This window comes from Euprymna scolopes, chromosome 1 (assembly GCF_053919585.1).
Source record: "Euprymna scolopes isolate OS-2025 chromosome 1, ASM5391958v1, whole genome shotgun sequence".
Lineage (NCBI taxonomy): Eukaryota > Metazoa > Mollusca > Cephalopoda > Sepiida > Sepiolidae > Euprymna > Euprymna scolopes.
Window position 1 is genome coordinate 152,723,785 of NC_136482.1, and position 17,941 is coordinate 152,741,725.

A 17,941-nucleotide genomic window follows, 5' to 3' on the forward strand; every position below is an offset into this window, starting at 1 on the left:
GCTGGCGATTGTTTCTTCAATAGAATTAATAAGTGAATATGTTTTAATATTTTATATTATTTGAAGTCATTAAAATTCATCATAATTGACGAAAAGCGACGAAAATGAAATCCAAAATAGTGAAACCGTCCACACATGAACATACAAATAATTCCACTAGGACAAATGATAAGAAATGAATACACAATCGATTTTTTTTCTTTTTTGTAAACAAAAGGGTGTTTTTTGTTTTTTTGTTTTTTTTTCTTGTGGCAATCTTTGATTTCTCCTCCTGATATAGGTAAAATATATTTAAATCTAAACTTAATTTAATTTAGCACAAAAAATTGAATTATCAATAAATTTTAATTATTTATCTATTTGAAGTCATTTATAATTGTCTTTACTCAAACAATAACATTAACTGATAAAAAAAGGTAATTTTAAATATTTAGTTTTGCAAAATACAGTGAAAAGATTAAAATTATTTTTAATTATGAATTAATTTAAATTAGAAAAGTAATTTTCAATATTTCAACTTAATTTTAGTTGTTTTCCCAAAAGGCAATAGAAACGAATTAAGTGCAGATAAAGGTTAAGAATGAAACAAAGAACCAATGAAATTAAATACCTCCCATATTTTTTCACAGTATCCAAGTTCATCCGGCAAATGTCTGATCTTTGGGTTGTAACTGAAGTCCAGACAACATAAAGATGTCAGACAACCAATTTCTGGAGGCAACTAAAAGATTCAAGGATAACTTTAAATTGGTAAATTAGATTTGGAAAATAGTTCTATTAGACTATATAATCTGTGTGTGGCCCATATGTTATAACTAGAGATGTGACAACAGCATATTCTTTTCATTGTTTTGACTCTTTAGTATATATCCGTTAATATCTTGTATGTTTTTTTTATATAGACTGATGTGGTTCTCGGTTGATTGACTGTGTCTTACTGTGTCGGATATATACTTGAGAGTCAAAAGAATGAAAAGAATATGCTGTTGTCACAGCCTTAGCTATAACTTGACATCTTTCACAATTTATAAAACATAGGGATGGAAATATGTCAGACGTTTTGAAATATAATAATAAAAAAATAACTGACAAAAGTGATCGATGGCATTTGCTGTTTTCTGCTGCAGAAATTTGTCCAAAAAGTGTCATGTATTTAGAAAAATAAACTATTGAGCGATTTATATGAATACAAAGGGATATTTAATCGAGTGTTTAGCGAATTCCTCTAAAAATGAAATTAATTTATAAACAGTTTATCTGTAGGCACAATTAATCAACTGATTAATAATTAATTGTTCTCTTTCTCCAACTTTACAACATGGAAAGAAAAAAAGAAGAGAAAAAAGAAAGAAAACAACTGAGGATGGAGTGTAGCTCCGAAATTTCAAACAAGTAAAATATTTGTTTATTTTCCTAATATTACGCTGTGATTTGGCTTTCAAGCGCACTTGATGCGTATTTTATTTTATACAATTAATCAACATATACAAGACATCTAGAAACAGTTCATCTACATAGATAATTAATCTACAAACAACTTATCTATAGCACAAACATGGATTTATTTTATCTACCGTCGAAGTCAGAACTTAAAGCTAAATAAAAAATGTAAAATTAACATATACACGCATGTGCGTTGAAGTCGAAAGATGAATTTATCTTCTATAAATAGTTACAAACGCGTATAATATCCGGTCAAAGAAATCACTCCACCCCTCCGCCAAATATGGTTATCCATGGCACTGGAATTGCTGTGGTGCTCATGGCAAGATAAGTGTTATCCTAATCCATCCTCGTCCTAAAAAATACTAACTTTGTTATTTCTTCTCTTTTAAATTTCTTATTTCATTTAGTAATTTGTAATTATGTGTATTTTAATAATTTATATATGCATTTGTCTTTATTTTTGTTTTCTTGATTAGCTTTAAATTCTCCCCCCAGCAAAACACCAACCACGTTCTCTCCCAGTTTAAATAAATGATTAATTCCACGCTCTGAACTAAGGAAGGTTAGAGATAAAAATAACTTAGGCAGGATAAATTTTCCGAAATTAACACAAACGTGGATTTATTTTTTCTACCGTAGAAGGCAGAAGAACTTTATTTAAGCAATATACTTAATATCTACAATTACCCTTTGCTCGCTTGTATTAATAAAGAGGCCTCGTTGATATCTCTACCAAACTACTTGATATAGCTTGTAATTAACTGTTACTATAATTGTAACTGAAATCTACAGTGATCTTAGCTGCGTCACTAGGACCATTTTTTGTATAGATACAATGTTTTGTCCCTGACCTTAATGACTGCCTATGAATACGAATTCCGAATCACCATGTAATAATTGTTTCTCTTTACCTCCAAGACGACTGCCTTTGTCTAACCTGCATGCTAAATAGGGAAAAAGAAGAAAAAGTTTTTTCTTTCTTCTGTTTCCCAAGCTAAAACATCACTTGAAACTCTAAATCCCAATGAAACTCTACTGTATTCTGTAAGTTAATAACCCCATCCCTTGAAAGCTAACAATCTGCCCCCACACTCTAGCTGCCACTAAAACTCTGCATTACACACGCCTTAGTATTGGAATCCTTAGCCTCCAGCTCCTAACTTTCACATGCTAACCGCCTAACAGTCATCACTAAACATCTATAAATTTCTACCTCTAAGACATTCATTACAGTTCATTCTAATCCAGTTTGGTACTTACCAGCCAAAGTAAGCACTCAGATGCAAAGCGATCTTCATTACATAACAATGCCTCTTCCTAGATGGTTTTGCAACGATCAATACAAAACCAAATCCGATACTCCCTGTTATGCAAAATGCTCGATGACTCTTAAATAATAACTGAAATTATCTTCCTTCAATGGTAGAAACACACTAACACCTACAACTTCTATCTATTCTCATCTACTGAAAACTTGCCCAAATATCTATTTACTTAATTATACATACGGAATACGCCATGACTTAATATTTACCTCCAGTTATACCCGTACTGTACTGCACCTACATCTTAACCCTCCTGTAATATAAAATATGCAGTGACTGGGCAAAATTCTTAGCTCAATTCCTAATACCTACTCACACTGTAACGTTATCTTGTACCTAAACTAACATATAAATTTTAAAAAATGTAAAAAATCTAAAGGTAAAAGTCTTAATCCACACTAACACCTAACAAGCCTGTTCACATAGTTGCTTCCACTGCATGAGTTTTTTTTTTCCTTAGTAACAATGAAATAGCAATGTCCCTAAATCACTTTGAGGAGTGTAACTATTCATTAGATATATAACCTTTACAAACTAACCCTGTAACATTAACTAACCACGCGGGGTCACAGAAATACCTGGATTAGGATCCAGGCACGGAGCAAACCCTCTCAGGGCTGATGGACCCAGTAGATCTTCCCAGATCATCTGTCTAGGAGAAGGAAAACTCTGAAACTAAACCAAAGGGGAGGGAGGCCTCTCCAGTCTTGGATGACAACCTTCCTAGAGTTGGTGACTCAAACAAATTACCGGTCTGCAAACCTAAACTGTTTAAGGAGTAGATACGCTCTGTCTATTGTCCGGCTTCCATACTCCTTCTTTGCCTATTGGTCAGGCGCAGAGATGTTATCACAGTGATTCGACAAAACACTGAGTGGTAGATCTTGTTTCTTGTCTCGGGCAATGAACGCCATTTTCCCCACTCCCGACACATCCCACCCTTCAAAACTGGGCACTTGGGTGTGCTTGAGTACCACATATGCCTGTGCAATTAGATTGGGTTGACCTTCTTCTGCACCATTTATGTTCTACATATGGTATTAATATAATTCAAACATTAGAATTTAATTATAGTCTAATTTCTTTCGAAAGCAATGCAGAATTCTAAGATCTGCATAAGTTTAATTGGCGCTTCTACACTATTTGGACGAAATTTTGTAGTCGATAAATGGAGTTTTCAGATAAAAAAAAACAATGGTTTCGACTGTTTTCTTTTGTTAATTCTAATAAGTTACAATGGTAGCTTCCAAATTATGCAGTCAAAATTACCTGAATATTACTGAATTATTAAACAAAAACAACTTTAATCGTGTTAGCAAGTGAAAAATTGCGGTCAGCTTACTAAAATCGAAACGGAAAATTACCTCCTTTTTGAACTCTCCTGTGTCTTACGATTAAATACTATTTTTTATTTTCTTTAATAAGTAATTTCCTACCTAATCGATTTTCGTAATTTTTTATATAAAGATACGAGGAATACGTAGATACCATTGTTTTCATGTGAAATTCTACCCTAATAATGTAGAAGCGCCGTTTAATTAAAGTATCAAACGTATACCTTCATTCAAAGTTCCAAGCTTGATGTTGAGGTAAAAGCAAACTGAAAAGCTTGGTGATTATTAAATTATTAAATAAGTGGGAACTACCTGGAACTAGCTAATGAACCAATAAGAAAAACAGTGAAATGTTTGTTTTTAAAATAAATAATATAAATATATGGGTAGTGCAGAAAGCTGAAAATAAAATAATTAGCACTTCAATTCAAGATGGAGAACAACACGAATGAATTGTAGTCCAATCGTCTTTAAATTAGATAATCATATCTGCTGAAGATAAACAGTTGAATCCTGGCAGAGTCTGTTATCGAAAGAATTATCGCATCGAGTAGAATATGTAATTGATGAAATTGGTTGGAATTTCCTTTTTATGTAAAGAATGCAGACTAAAAATTTCCGTAATTTACTGGCTAGGTAGAATCAAATATCGATTTGTCATTTGCAATTCTATAACAATCTAACTGAAAATCTGAGTAATTATATATATATAATTATTACTATAATTATTTTAATACCTACAGACACTAGTGTTTCATCCTTTCGAGAATCATCAGTGCAGGGAGTTACAATTACAGCTGATCAGGATCTCATAATAAAAAAATAAAAATTAGATCTACTAAATAATTGAACGAGAAAATAGGAAAAATTAATTTTGATATTTAATTATTAAGTGTAATTATTATTAGTGAACATATTTATCTAATATCTAAATATTTAGTATATAGAAAATACAAATGATCTATCTAGTAATGGCGTTCTTCTTGTAAACTGAAAATAGAATATTAATTGTCGAAAACATCTCTTTTATTTTGATAGATCACATTTAAATATTTATCATTAAACGATATTTATAGATAAATTGTATCAGCAGCTGAATTGTATTTGTAGACAATTTGTTGTAGACAAATTATAGTAGATGAATTCTCTATCTAAAATAGCTGAAAGATATGAGCAACGCAGCCTATAATGCATGTGTGAATTTGCACTTGGAAGCATGTAATCATATGATATGTTGGAAGCAATATAAGGTGCGTCCACTTCCTCAAGCATTTATAATGGATATTACTTACTTTATTCAGTTTGTTGTGTGAAATATCTAACACTTCCAAATTTCTCCATTTTTCAGCACCTTCTGACAAGTTTAGCTGCAGTATGAAAAACATGAGGAATTCAATACAAAATATTTATTGTCAAAAAATAAAGGAATTCGTATTATTTGGATTCATCAGACTACTGTTCTCATCTTGAGTGATTTTCACAACGTTTCGGTCGATGTAACTTCCGACCTTCTTCAGGTGTATCTTGCCGAACTCGGGAATGTTTCTGTCGAACTCAGGAATTTGGACAGAATTTCTAGCGGAAGCCTTTATTTTTTACTTCATAGGGGTAGCATGCTGTTGTTCCATCAACCATGACTGGATAGAGGCCCTGAAGGTTGAAGGTTCAATCCTCAGTGTGAGCGACCGAAAAATACAATCGCCAATTACTTAGGATTTCTATCCAGTTATGGCTGACGGAACAAGAGCACGCTACTACTGTGAAGTAAAAAATAAAGGGTTTTGCTCGAGATTCTGTCAAAATTCCCGAGATCGACAAGATACACCTGAAGAAGGTCGGAGGTTACATCGACTGAAACGTTGTGAAAATCACACTCAAGATGGAAACAGTAGTTCGATGAATCCAAATAATACGAATAACCAATCCTCATCTCAAAAATTCAGAAACGCCAAATAAAGGAATGTTTTCCGAATGTATTTCAATGATACAAATTGTTTTTTGTTTACTTCTACTTACGCCAAACAAAGTATATTACAACTCAAGTGTAAGAAGCTAGTATGAGAGGGGAACCTACAATGTGAACTTTTGTGTTTCGAGCACACTTGGATACAGCATGCAAACATGTCGATAACTCTTAGATACTCCTTTCATTGCATTGGTTTGATTCAGGTGTGATGGGCCTTTTCAGCGTCGGAATCATCTACAGATTATTTTGATATATATTATTTTTGAGATATGACCACACAGATAATAAAATTGTGAGATTATGGTCGGGTGAGTTCGAGATCACACCTCTTACTCATGAGACGATCACCAAAGTATCCCCATATATCATTAAACTGTAATAAAAAAAAAGTACTATTTATTTATCTATTCGTGAGCTGTTACCCTCATCTTTATAGTTGCTGTTTCATGACGTTTTGGCCAACTATTCCTCTGGCCTTCATCAGGTGATTAACCGCGATGAGATAAGAATGCTGGGTCTCTTAACTGTATCCTCAGTAATTACTGCCTTCCATAGTTGTTGTTGTCTCACCACGTTTTGGCCAACTAATCCTCTGGCTAGCTTTGGATAGGATTGAAACCGCTATCTTCAGACAATGCTCACCTAAAACCATTAGGATTCAATGTCTCTATCCACTGCGCCATGGACCCTGAAAAGCGATCAAGGTTGAAGTTTTTGATCATATAAATTCAAGTTTTTCGTTCTGATCTGGTCTTCCATTGTCGGGTCCATACCGAATGGTATTATATATTTTTTATTATTGGAATCCTTTGAGATGAATAATTTGTATATCAATTTATTTATTTACGGACTGTTATCCTCATCTTAATAGTTGTTGTTTCATGACATTTCGGACAACTATTTCTCTGGCCTTCGTCAGGTGGTTAACCGCGACGAGAAAGGAATGCTGAAAGGTCGTGAAACAATAACTATAAAGATGAGGATAACAGTCCGCAAATAAATAAAATAAATAAATAAAATAAATAAAATAAAATAAATAAATTAAATAAATAAATAAAATAAATAAATTAAATAAATAAATAAATAAATAAAATAAATAAATAAATAAAATAAATAAATAAAATAAATAAATAAATAAATAAAATAAATAAATAAAATAAATAAATAAATAAAATAAATAAATAAAATAAATAAAATAAATAAATAAAATAAAATAAATAAATGAATAAAATAAATAAAATAAATAAATAAAATAAATAAATAAAATAAAAAAAAATATACAAATTACTCATCTCAAAGGATTCCAGTAATAAAATAATAAAACCAGGACTGTTGGACATTCAAACCTGAACTTGATCGACAAGTGAGGCATAGACTGAAGTTTATTTGTGTCAAAAAGGATTGTGGATTTCATTAACGATTTCGTGTTTGGCATTTTGTGTGTGTGTGTGTGTGTGTGTGTGTGTGTGTGTGTGTGTGTGTGTGTGTGTGTGTGTGTGTGTGTAATTCTCTGTATAGAAGCATTGAACATAAATTGTTGCAAGATTAAAATTTTTTTTTACATAGGCATAACGACTTATCAAGGCCCAGAGACCACTCGAGGATAAGAGTTAAGAGTGTACAGTAGTCATGCCTGATATCATGAATAAGTTCCTTCTCTCTATTAATCGTTATATGTAATTTCGGTGTCTTTCCAGAAAGAAAAAAAAATCATGGGATGGATACTGCGTTTTAAAAGAAAATAGTACAAAAGCTAGTATGATAAAAAAATATACAGTATAGCAAAATTCATGATAATTCATCCAGTATTTGGAAAAAAAAGAAAAAAAAAAAAGAAAAGAAATTAAATTTTATCGATAAACGTGTTCTCGCCGCCATTTCTTTTAGACAACATAGAAATATGAAGGTGAAGGGAGATACGTAAAACTTTTGTGATATAAGGTAGGTGATTAATAATATTTAAAAAAAAAAAATGGTGACTAAAAACCGTTTATCGATAAAATTTGAATTTATTTAAAAAAAAATATCAGATTAATTTCCTTGAATTTTATATACAGTATTTTTTTTTACCCTAGGAGATAAGTACATCTTAAGTTTTTGTGCTAATTTCTTTTTTTAATCTTTTTAATGTTTTTTAAATGTCTTTTTAATGTTTTTTTTTCTTTTTAATGTTTTTTAATGTCTTTTTAATGTTTTTTAATGTTTTTAATGTTTTTTAATGTCTTTTTAATGTTTTTTTTTCTTCTAAGTTCTTTAGATCTTTATTGTCTCTTAAAGTGATAACCAAAGGCGAATATTTCTACTTTTTCATGGTATTATGACTAAAGATGCCATTGTGTCTATGAAGAAATCAAGATCACATACTTTTGAGTTATATATTTTTTTATTTTCCGAAATGTACAAAAGACAAAAATGAAAAACAAAAAATTAGGCACAGGGCCACTCCAAATTTTGGGAGGGGTCTTTGGTCATCCTCGTCACTGTACATTTGTTGGTCTATGTTAGTACTAGCTAGGGTTATCATTCACCACAGTACCGCAAACACACCGGGGGTCGTTCTACTTAAGGTTTCCTGAATCAAATCGTTTTTTTTTTAATTTTTTTTTATTAATAATTATTTATTAATTTATGAATATATATACTATGAGTAAAGATAAAATTGCATAATAAGTCGATTGTTTATGTGTTTATTTCATTAGCGTGGGGGTGGGGAAAAAGTAAAAAAAAAATCACAAAAACCACATACTTTTGATATTTGGTTGTTTGCTAGCACGAGTTTTTTCAAATCCTTGGTATTCCACATTGTTGGTGGACAGATGCCTGTTAGATTGTTGTTGCGCATGTCCAGAAGAGTCAAGCTTATCGGGCAAAAAGAAAGAGGGAGAGAGAAAGCGAAAGGGATAAAAAAAAAAAAAATAAATAAATTTTTTAAAAAATTCTATAATTAAAAAAAATATCAAACAAATAAGAGTTATTATCCTCATCTTCATAGTTTCTGTTTCACTACGTTTCGGCCAACTCATCCTCTGGCCTTCTTCAAGTTGTTAACCGTGACGGGATAGGAATGCCGAATCTTCAACTGTATCTTCAGTAATTATTGTTGTCGTCTCACCACGTTTTTGGCCAGCTAATCCTCTGGACGGCTTCGGGTGGGATTCCAATCCCATCGCAGTTAACCATCTGATGAAGATCAGAGGAATAGTTGGCCGAAACGTCGGGAAACAACAATTAGAAGATGAGGATAACAGTCTGCAATAAATAAATAATTATATAAATTACTCATCTCAAAGAATTCCAATAATCAAATAAAAAACAAGAATTTCCACGAGATGTTTACAGCAAAGTCGGATAAATTATCTTCTTTTAAAGCAGTTCACTATATAAATATAGATTATAGCATTTATAATTATACACTATAGCATTTATAATTATACATTATAAAATTCATAATTATTTAAACAGTTAACTCTATAATGAATTTAATTCCATCCCATCGTTTTTACATTGTTTTTTGCCCGAAATCAACAGAGTTTGGACCATTTTTTAAATAACCTGTTGACTTAAGTTAGGACTGAGTTCTGTGTAGTCCTAGGAGGTCCACTCTCCCAGGCCGCTGCCTTATGGCTTTCAGGTGGGTAATAAGTTTATTGTTTACTGCCTGAGGCACCTCTACCGAGAAATGCAAACAAGACTGCCAAGGCAATATTTAATGATCAGAGTGCTCCTCATTTTGGAGCACTGGTTTACTTACCCTCCTTCCTGACCATGTGTCGCATTTCCCTGTTGTGGGTATAAATGAGTGCCATCAGCAAGAATCGAAATCAAAACATTTAGCATTCCAGCTTGAGTCATTACGGTTTGAGCTATTGTCAGATGGATAAGAAATGGTTAAAATTTAGCTGACTTTGATGCATAAATGTACATTTACACATACGTACAAGGCCACGTTTATTTTTTTAAATTTTGATCCCTTAGTAGGTATTTTTACGAGCTAAAAACCAAATTGAATTTGTTCCACGGGTCCAAATTCCCTATATATTAAGTTTCAAGTCTCGAGATCAAAAATCGCTTGAGGAGTTTGATAGGGACCATTCCGCACACACTGACACTAAGTCACACACACACACACACACACGCACACACACACGCACACACACACACACACACACACACACACACACACACACACACACACATATATACATGTGTATGTGCTAGAACTTTTTCATCTTAAATGCTATGCAATTATGCGAAATATAGAAAATATGCACAAATAAAACTGAGCATTAAATAAAGCCAATTATCCAATAAGAAACCATAAAAATGAATGATTAATTAATAAAAGTTCATTTTTCAAAGGAATATGCAATGTAGTCGCTCGCATATCTATGACTGAGTATATTAAGAAGTTCGTTTTAATAATTTTGAATAGAAAATCAATGTCAGTGTGAGAGAAACCTCCACTATTTCTATTACTCGATCACTATACATCATCTGAATTAATGTTAAGCTCTATTAATGTTCAAAATTTCCCTTCATTCAACACCGGTTGACGGTGGTCTAGGGGTTTAAGTCCTCACTAGCAGCGCCAAAGGTGGCTTTATTGCGGGATTCAAATTGTTTGACCAGTAACAATCGTCACTTTCTGCACTAGTCATTGCAAAAGCCTAGAAATAGTGTCTCTAGGTATAAAAAAATAATTAAACACATTTAGTATCAGCAGATGTGAAAAATAACATTTCAAACTCTCATTTAAAAAAAAACTTTTTACGAAAATATCCGAAGAGAGCGAAACAAAGCTTGAAACGCGTTATAGAAATATTTTAAAATAAAAATATGATAAAAGGCTGAAAACTCCACAATTGTTGATGGCTACACTCTTTTAAATATATATATATATATATATATATATATATATATATATATATATATATATATATATATATATATATATATAGATAGATAGATAGATAGATAGATAGATATAAAATAAAAAGTTGATTTGTTTGACAGTATGAGAAATCAATATGTTAACAGTTAGGAAATTCAAATTATATAAGGCTTACATTTTTCAAGAAATTTCATGACACTTTTTCAAGACAAATATTGAAAAAAAAATGTTTTGAAATGTATCTTAATTAAGCAACTCACCTTGGCAACTTCAAAATAAATTTTGGTAAAAACAAAGGTTCCTTTTCTGTCAACTTGTTGTCACTTAGATACAATTCTTGGAGTTGTGGTAATTCTGGGATGATTTCTTCACTGGGCAGCCGTACTGCATGCGGAAGAATAGTAAGAAGTGAAAACATGACATGTAGAAGATATTAATTTTACTGCTGTACGTATCTACTTTTTAACTATGGATGGCCCTAATAAGTGCTTTTTATCTACACTCCTGAACACTGACCAAGTTTAATAATAAACCAGCAGTAATAACAGTATGTATGCATACTCTAAATGTTCGATATTAATATATAAGAAGGAATGTAAGTTTATAGAAGGCAGGACAATGCAAAGTTACTGCCGTTTCCTCCAGACAGTCACTATACCATATCTACACAGTCATCGATCACGCCTACCACCACTGCTTCTAAGCTGGAAAAAAACCCCGCCTGAAACAAAAAAATCACTTGGTTACAACAGAAAGCTTCACAGTCACACACTGACACGAGCATTAGAAATACCTACGACCGAAACTCCAACAATCCACCCGCTACCTAACCTCTCATCACTGAACTTATTGGTTCTCTATTCACAGTTGAAACCGAACTTATTTATCGGCTCTAAATTTATCACAGTACAAAGCTAAATGACCATATCAAACGTAACATCAAAACACAGTTCTACAGAACAGTCTACCATCTCAACCCTCAACTAACCGACTCAAAAAAAAACAAAAAAAACCCATACCTCTTCTACTTCCTCGAACAAATCATTTGCTATATTAATTTATTTTTATTTCGGACTACTAGTCTCATCTTTATTAGTTGTTGTTTTTCATCTTTTATTGGTTTGTTTATTCACAACGTTTCGGCCAACTAATTCCTCTGGCCTTCGTCAAGTGGTAACCGCGACGGATAGGAACTTCGAATCTCCTAACAGCATTCTCAGCCATCACTGCCATCCGTAGTTGTTGTCATCTCACCACATTTTGGCCAATTAACCTCTGGCACGCTTTGGGTGGAATTGAAACCGCTATCTTCAGACAATGTTCATCTGGAACTGTAGAGATTCAATGTCTCTATCAACTGCGCCACGGGCCCTGAAGGGCGATCAAGGTTGGATTCTTTGATCTTATAAATCCACGTTTATTTATTATCTGATCTTCCATAGTCGGGTCCGTACCGATTGGTATATATATTATTCCTTAATTGGAATTCATTGGAATTAGTTGGCCGAAACGTTGTGAATAAACAAATCAATAAAAGATGAAAAACAACAACTAATAAAGATGAGACTAATAGTCCGAAATAAAAATAAATTAATATATATAATGCTCATCTAAAAAAAAAAATGAATTCCACTTAAGGAATAATATATAAATCATTTGCTTTTTAATTTGCTGTTTTTAGTTTGATAATGCTCTCCCTCTACAAACTGTGTTGACCCCGACGTGATTCGAACTCAAAACCTTCTGATATACATAATGCCTTCACAAATAGAAACAAAATTGAAACAATTTTTCTAATTGATTTGATCTCAGAATAACATTTTTTATCCTTCATATTTAAAAATCAGTTTGTATGTTTGTGTTGTAGTATGTTGTATGTTTGTGTTGTTATATATATATATATATATATATATATATATATATATATATATATATATATATATATATATATATATATATATCTTAGTTATATTATATGCAAGTATATATATATATATATACATATATATATATATATATATATATATATATATATATCGTGTATCATCTAGTAGGTCATCTAGAGTGCGTATTTTACATATGTGCAACAGTTCTAACATGAAACGATTGACGTGGACGTATCAAAACAATTGCAGACAAAATAGTGCGTTTCAACACTTGCAGACAAACACAACACATATCTAGTTTATATATAAAACATTTATTCTCTCAGTTTTGACCGGCATCTTCAGATATTACAATGTCTTCAAATCTTGGCTGTATCGGAAGACGTCATTCCCTGTGTCATGAGAAGATCACCCCCCCCCCTTGAGTCGTCCGTTTCCCCGGCGTTCAACTAACGACTGATTAAAATCTACTCAAAACTACGTATCATCACGTCATCATCACGTGTCCAAAACCCCAATGCTGATGTAATCCTAAATCTAGTAATTTCGTTTATGTAAACTAAAATTGTTCCAGAACTTAGTTTACAATTTTTTTCCAAGTTAACATTCCTTTGTAGCCTTTTATTTTGTCAGCTGTCACTCATATTTTAAAATCTCATTGTATTTATTTTTGCAATCATAATAATCGATCCAGCGACCCGCTGTCGCTCGGAATCAATAATAATATTAATGTTTTGACCCTTGGCACTGCCTGCCACAGTTAACACAGATACTATTTTATGATCTCAGCCGAAGGGTCACGACATTACATTTGTATGTTAAATAGATCGATGTGTTAACACTTAGAACATTCAGATGAGTTGTAGTAAGGCTTAGATTTTTAAAGAAATCTAAAGACGCCATTGAAAATTTCTATTAATTGCATCTGAGATCATTAAGGGCAATTTTCGGTTAGGTTCATAAAATAACTGAAATATATTAGAATGCAAAGAAATTACATTGATGTTTTTTTTTAATACATTTCCTTTTTTCATAAAGCGACAATAAAATTAAACAATGAATATACCATGCACTAATGTATTTGAAAAAAAAAAAAAAAGTAGAATGTTTGCAATATTGCATGAATTTTATTTAAATTTCACGGCTTTGTATCAGAAAATTTTGAAAACTCAATGAAATATGGAATAACGTTCTAAAAATAAGTTATTCTCTGTCAAATTGGTAGTTTAGAGGATTAAAGGATGGATGACAGCAATGTTGGTTATGTTTGCTTATCATACTGTTTAGTTAGAAGAATATGTGATGATATAATACCGTAAAATCCCAGGATACGGCATTAAAAATTAGTAACAAAATACAGTACAGTATATAATACACATGTATATAATCAAACAACATTATAAATAACACCGTAACGCAGGGCAAATGCCGTAACCAGTAGCCAGAAAAAAGCATCATATTCCACATTGTAACCTGAGAAAAACCGTATCCTAGGGCCACCGTATCCTGGGTTTCTCCTGTACAAATTTTCATGTGGAGAAGAAGGGTATAAGAGTAAGTACTTGCTAAGTGAAGGCAATTGTATTGGTGGATAATAAATTACAGAGGTACATTCAACACAATGTCGAAGATAAAACCTTTGAAAACCATTTGTATGCACTAGTGGTGGGACGATTCCAATATTTTCCCTGATTCCGATGCAGTTACTGATTCAGATTCTTTATAAATCTTTAAATATTTAAGTATACTGTTACTAGTTTTCATGATTATTGTAAAAATACATGTTAAATGTGCATATATTTCCTCAAACGTAATAAAAAAAAAATACTTGATCTATAGATTTTAATTTTACTGGTAGTTTAAAATGAATCAGTATCTATTATTTTGTTATCACCACCAAATTTTGTTTTAAACGAAATCAAATAAATAAAGATGATTAAGAGAATCCAAAAATAGACGCAATTTTTTCCGATTCCGATACTAATTCCTATACCAAAAAAGTTTTGATTTTTCCAATTCCCGATTCTGATTCTGATTCTGATTAATCGCCCCAACATTAGTATTCACACTTATAAATTTGGTTGTTTTGTTTTACGGCATATCTATCCTTTTCGGATTGTTTAATGCTAAATCTGATCACTTTGGTAAAAGATTTCATGCTTCAATTTCATGGTATCTTTAAATATTTAATAATGGTGTTCGGTTTGGTTTGGTTTGGTTGTTTTGTAGAGCAAAATTGTTGTTTTTGTGTTAGGATTTGCAGAACATGATTGAGTTTTGCAAAGGGAAAAGAAAAATAATAATAATATCAATGATTGGTGCATTCCGTCTCAGGAAGCCAATATCTTCAGACAGCCTGATCTGGTAACACCAGACTTTTAAATTTAGTAAAGTTCGAATGTGTAGTAAAGTTCATTTGGAAAAAGTTATGGCATATCATCTAGTTTAAGTTTATTTAGTAATGCAATTATACTTATTATAAATAATTCATTCTATTAAGTTGAGAAGAAAGTCCTTGCAGAATTCTTAATTTTAATTTCTAATGATGTATTTTCAAATAAGATTTCGTTATGATACCTTTACTTTATATATCATTTTAAAGAAGATTTTTCGCTCTCTCTAATAGTTTAAATCACACACAATTATATCTTCTTTTCGGAACGGTGAATACGAGATAGAAAAAAAGCAAATTCGCAGATTTTCCTTATTTCGATTCAAGCTAGGCCGAAAAGTTGCCGAAACAGCTTGCGATATCAACAAAGCGTTTAACCCAGGAACCACTACTGAACACACAGCTCAATGGTGGTTTAAGAAATTTCATAGCAGCGATGAAAGTCTTGAAGATGATGAGCAAAGTGGTCGGTCATCGGATGTTGACAAGGATCGATTAAGAGTCTTGGTCGAAGCCAATCCACGCACAACTGTTTGAGAACTTGCTTTTGAATTAGACGTAATGTATACGACGATTTCCAACCACTTGAGAGAGATTGAAGAGACAAAAAATTAATAAATGGGTGCCTTACGAATTAAACGAAAACCAAAAGAAACACCATTGTGAAGAGTCATCTTCCCTTTTTTTTACACAACAAGAACGACCCGTTTCTCCACAGGGTTGTGACTTGCGATGAAAAGTGGGTTCTTTATGACAATCAGCGGTGCTCAACCCAGTGGTTAGATACCAACAAACTTTCACGACACTTCCCAAAGTCAGAGTTGCACCAAAAGAAGGTCATGCTGACACTGTTTGATGGTCTGTGATCTATCTCATCCATTACAGTTTTATGAATGCAGGCGAAATCATTACGGTGGAGAAGTACTGTCAACACATGGATGAAATGCATCAGAAACTTTGACAAAAACATCCAGTATTAGTCAACAGAAAAGGCCCAATTCTTCTCCACGACAATGCCCGACTGCATGTTGTTAAACCGACCCTACAGAAGTTGAATGAATTGGGCTACAAACTCTGCCTAATCCGCCATACTCTCCAGACCTCTCACCTACTGACTACCGGTTTTTCAAGCATCTCAGCAACTTCGTGCGTGAGAAATGCTTTAAACACCTAAGAGATATTTAAAACGCCTTCAGCGACTTTATCGCCACCAAAATGCAAGATTTTTACGTTATTGGCATGAATACACTTGTTTTGCGTTGGCAAAAGTGTGTTAATTCTGATGGTGCTTATTTCGATCAATATTTTTTTTTAGCTGAGCCAAGATATGTTCATCTGAACTGAAAAGTTAAAAGTCGCAATAACTTTCTTGTCAACCTGATATTTGATTAAATAAACATGTTGCTTTTTATTCATTTTAACTAGTGAATAACTGAACAATATATTCAATAGGATTTGATCCACCGTAGACGTCAATGCTTATAATGGTATCCATTAGGCCAATTGCCCATTTCCCCTTCACTCCTCACATTAAAAATCGGCCTTGTGCCTAATTTGCTCAGTGGGGGAGCAAATAAATACCATCTGTTCCGGCAGATGCTGCAAGCTATGACTAGCAAAGACCAGATGTGGGAGCAACCCCACATGCCTGACCTTTAACCAGCTCCCATTTCCCACCTCTCGGGAGCTGGTCCCCTTTTTCCATTCCCCATCCCTTCACTCCTCACATTAAAAATCGGCCTTGTGCCTAATTTTCTCGGTGGGGGAGCAAATAAATACCATCTGTTCTTCAGATGCTGCACTTCTATTTCTTGTTCTCTTTCGGTGGAGGAGAAATCCTTCACGACTGAGACAATTTTTATTTTTGTACCTTTTCTCCACGTTAAAAAACGATCCTGGTGTCTAACTCTGTCCCGTGGGGAGGCATAGTAAATAGGTACATAACCTGAAATCATGAAGGAAACCTGACCACAAGCAATTACGTATAAAAATGTTTTTTGTTGATGCTAACATTTTGTTACTTCTCCTTTAACTTTCATGATAATTTATTCGAAATAAATACGACTTACCATTAAAGTTATGCGATATTTACTTTCAAACATTCCAAAGAAGAAAAGACTTTTATTTGAAAAAGGGCGTAGAAGAAGAAGAAGGACATATCTTCTTCAGCTGCACCAAGCTGCCTATTAAGTAATGAAAATGTATTTTTCATTTAAATATAACAAACCAACAAAGAGACTATTTTAAACTAGCAGGGAGACCCGACGTTGTCTGGAATTGAATGAGGATCAACAAATGTTCCACCCTCCTATATTTTTATTGTCATCGAAATCGGTGAAATCGATCATTTTTTAATCAAATTGATTTATTGCATACTCTAGTAGGGGGCACCCTTCCCTGCAGTGTACCGAGAGGAAGCTTCACATGCCTCCACACAGTGACTTGGTTCACAATACATTGTAGTCGACATTGCACTGTTGAGAATCTACTCATAATTTTATAAAATTATCTGTAAATAATGACCTCACTTAAAGTTTAAAATGCAAAAGTCAAGTATCGTGGTTCAATTGTGCTCTAAACAGAAACATTCATTTCGAACGCACCCGTTTTCTAAAAACAAAAAACAAAAAAGTTGTTGATTTTATAAAAATTATTTTTGCATAATAACTTGAATTAATGCTAAACGTAGAAAGGTCAAATA

The 17,941-nt window shown here is 32.6% G+C and overlaps 1 protein-coding gene across 1 annotated transcript in view; it reads right to left on the minus strand.

Annotated features, from left to right (window-relative positions):
* Positions 1-17,941, minus strand: part of LOC145276726 (leucine-rich repeat serine/threonine-protein kinase 2-like) — a 338,716-nt gene that overhangs the window by 170,319 nt on the left and 150,456 nt on the right. Inside the window, exons 31-34 of the mRNA XM_080127947.1 lie at positions 11,223-11,346; positions 8,818-8,929; positions 5,398-5,472; positions 611-721 (exon numbers count right to left, since the gene is read on the minus strand). Of these exons, the coding sequence (XP_079984073.1) occupies positions 611-721; positions 5,398-5,472; positions 8,818-8,929; positions 11,223-11,346 (422 nt within the window). The remainder of the gene's footprint in view (positions 1-610; positions 722-5,397; positions 5,473-8,817; positions 8,930-11,222; positions 11,347-17,941) is intronic.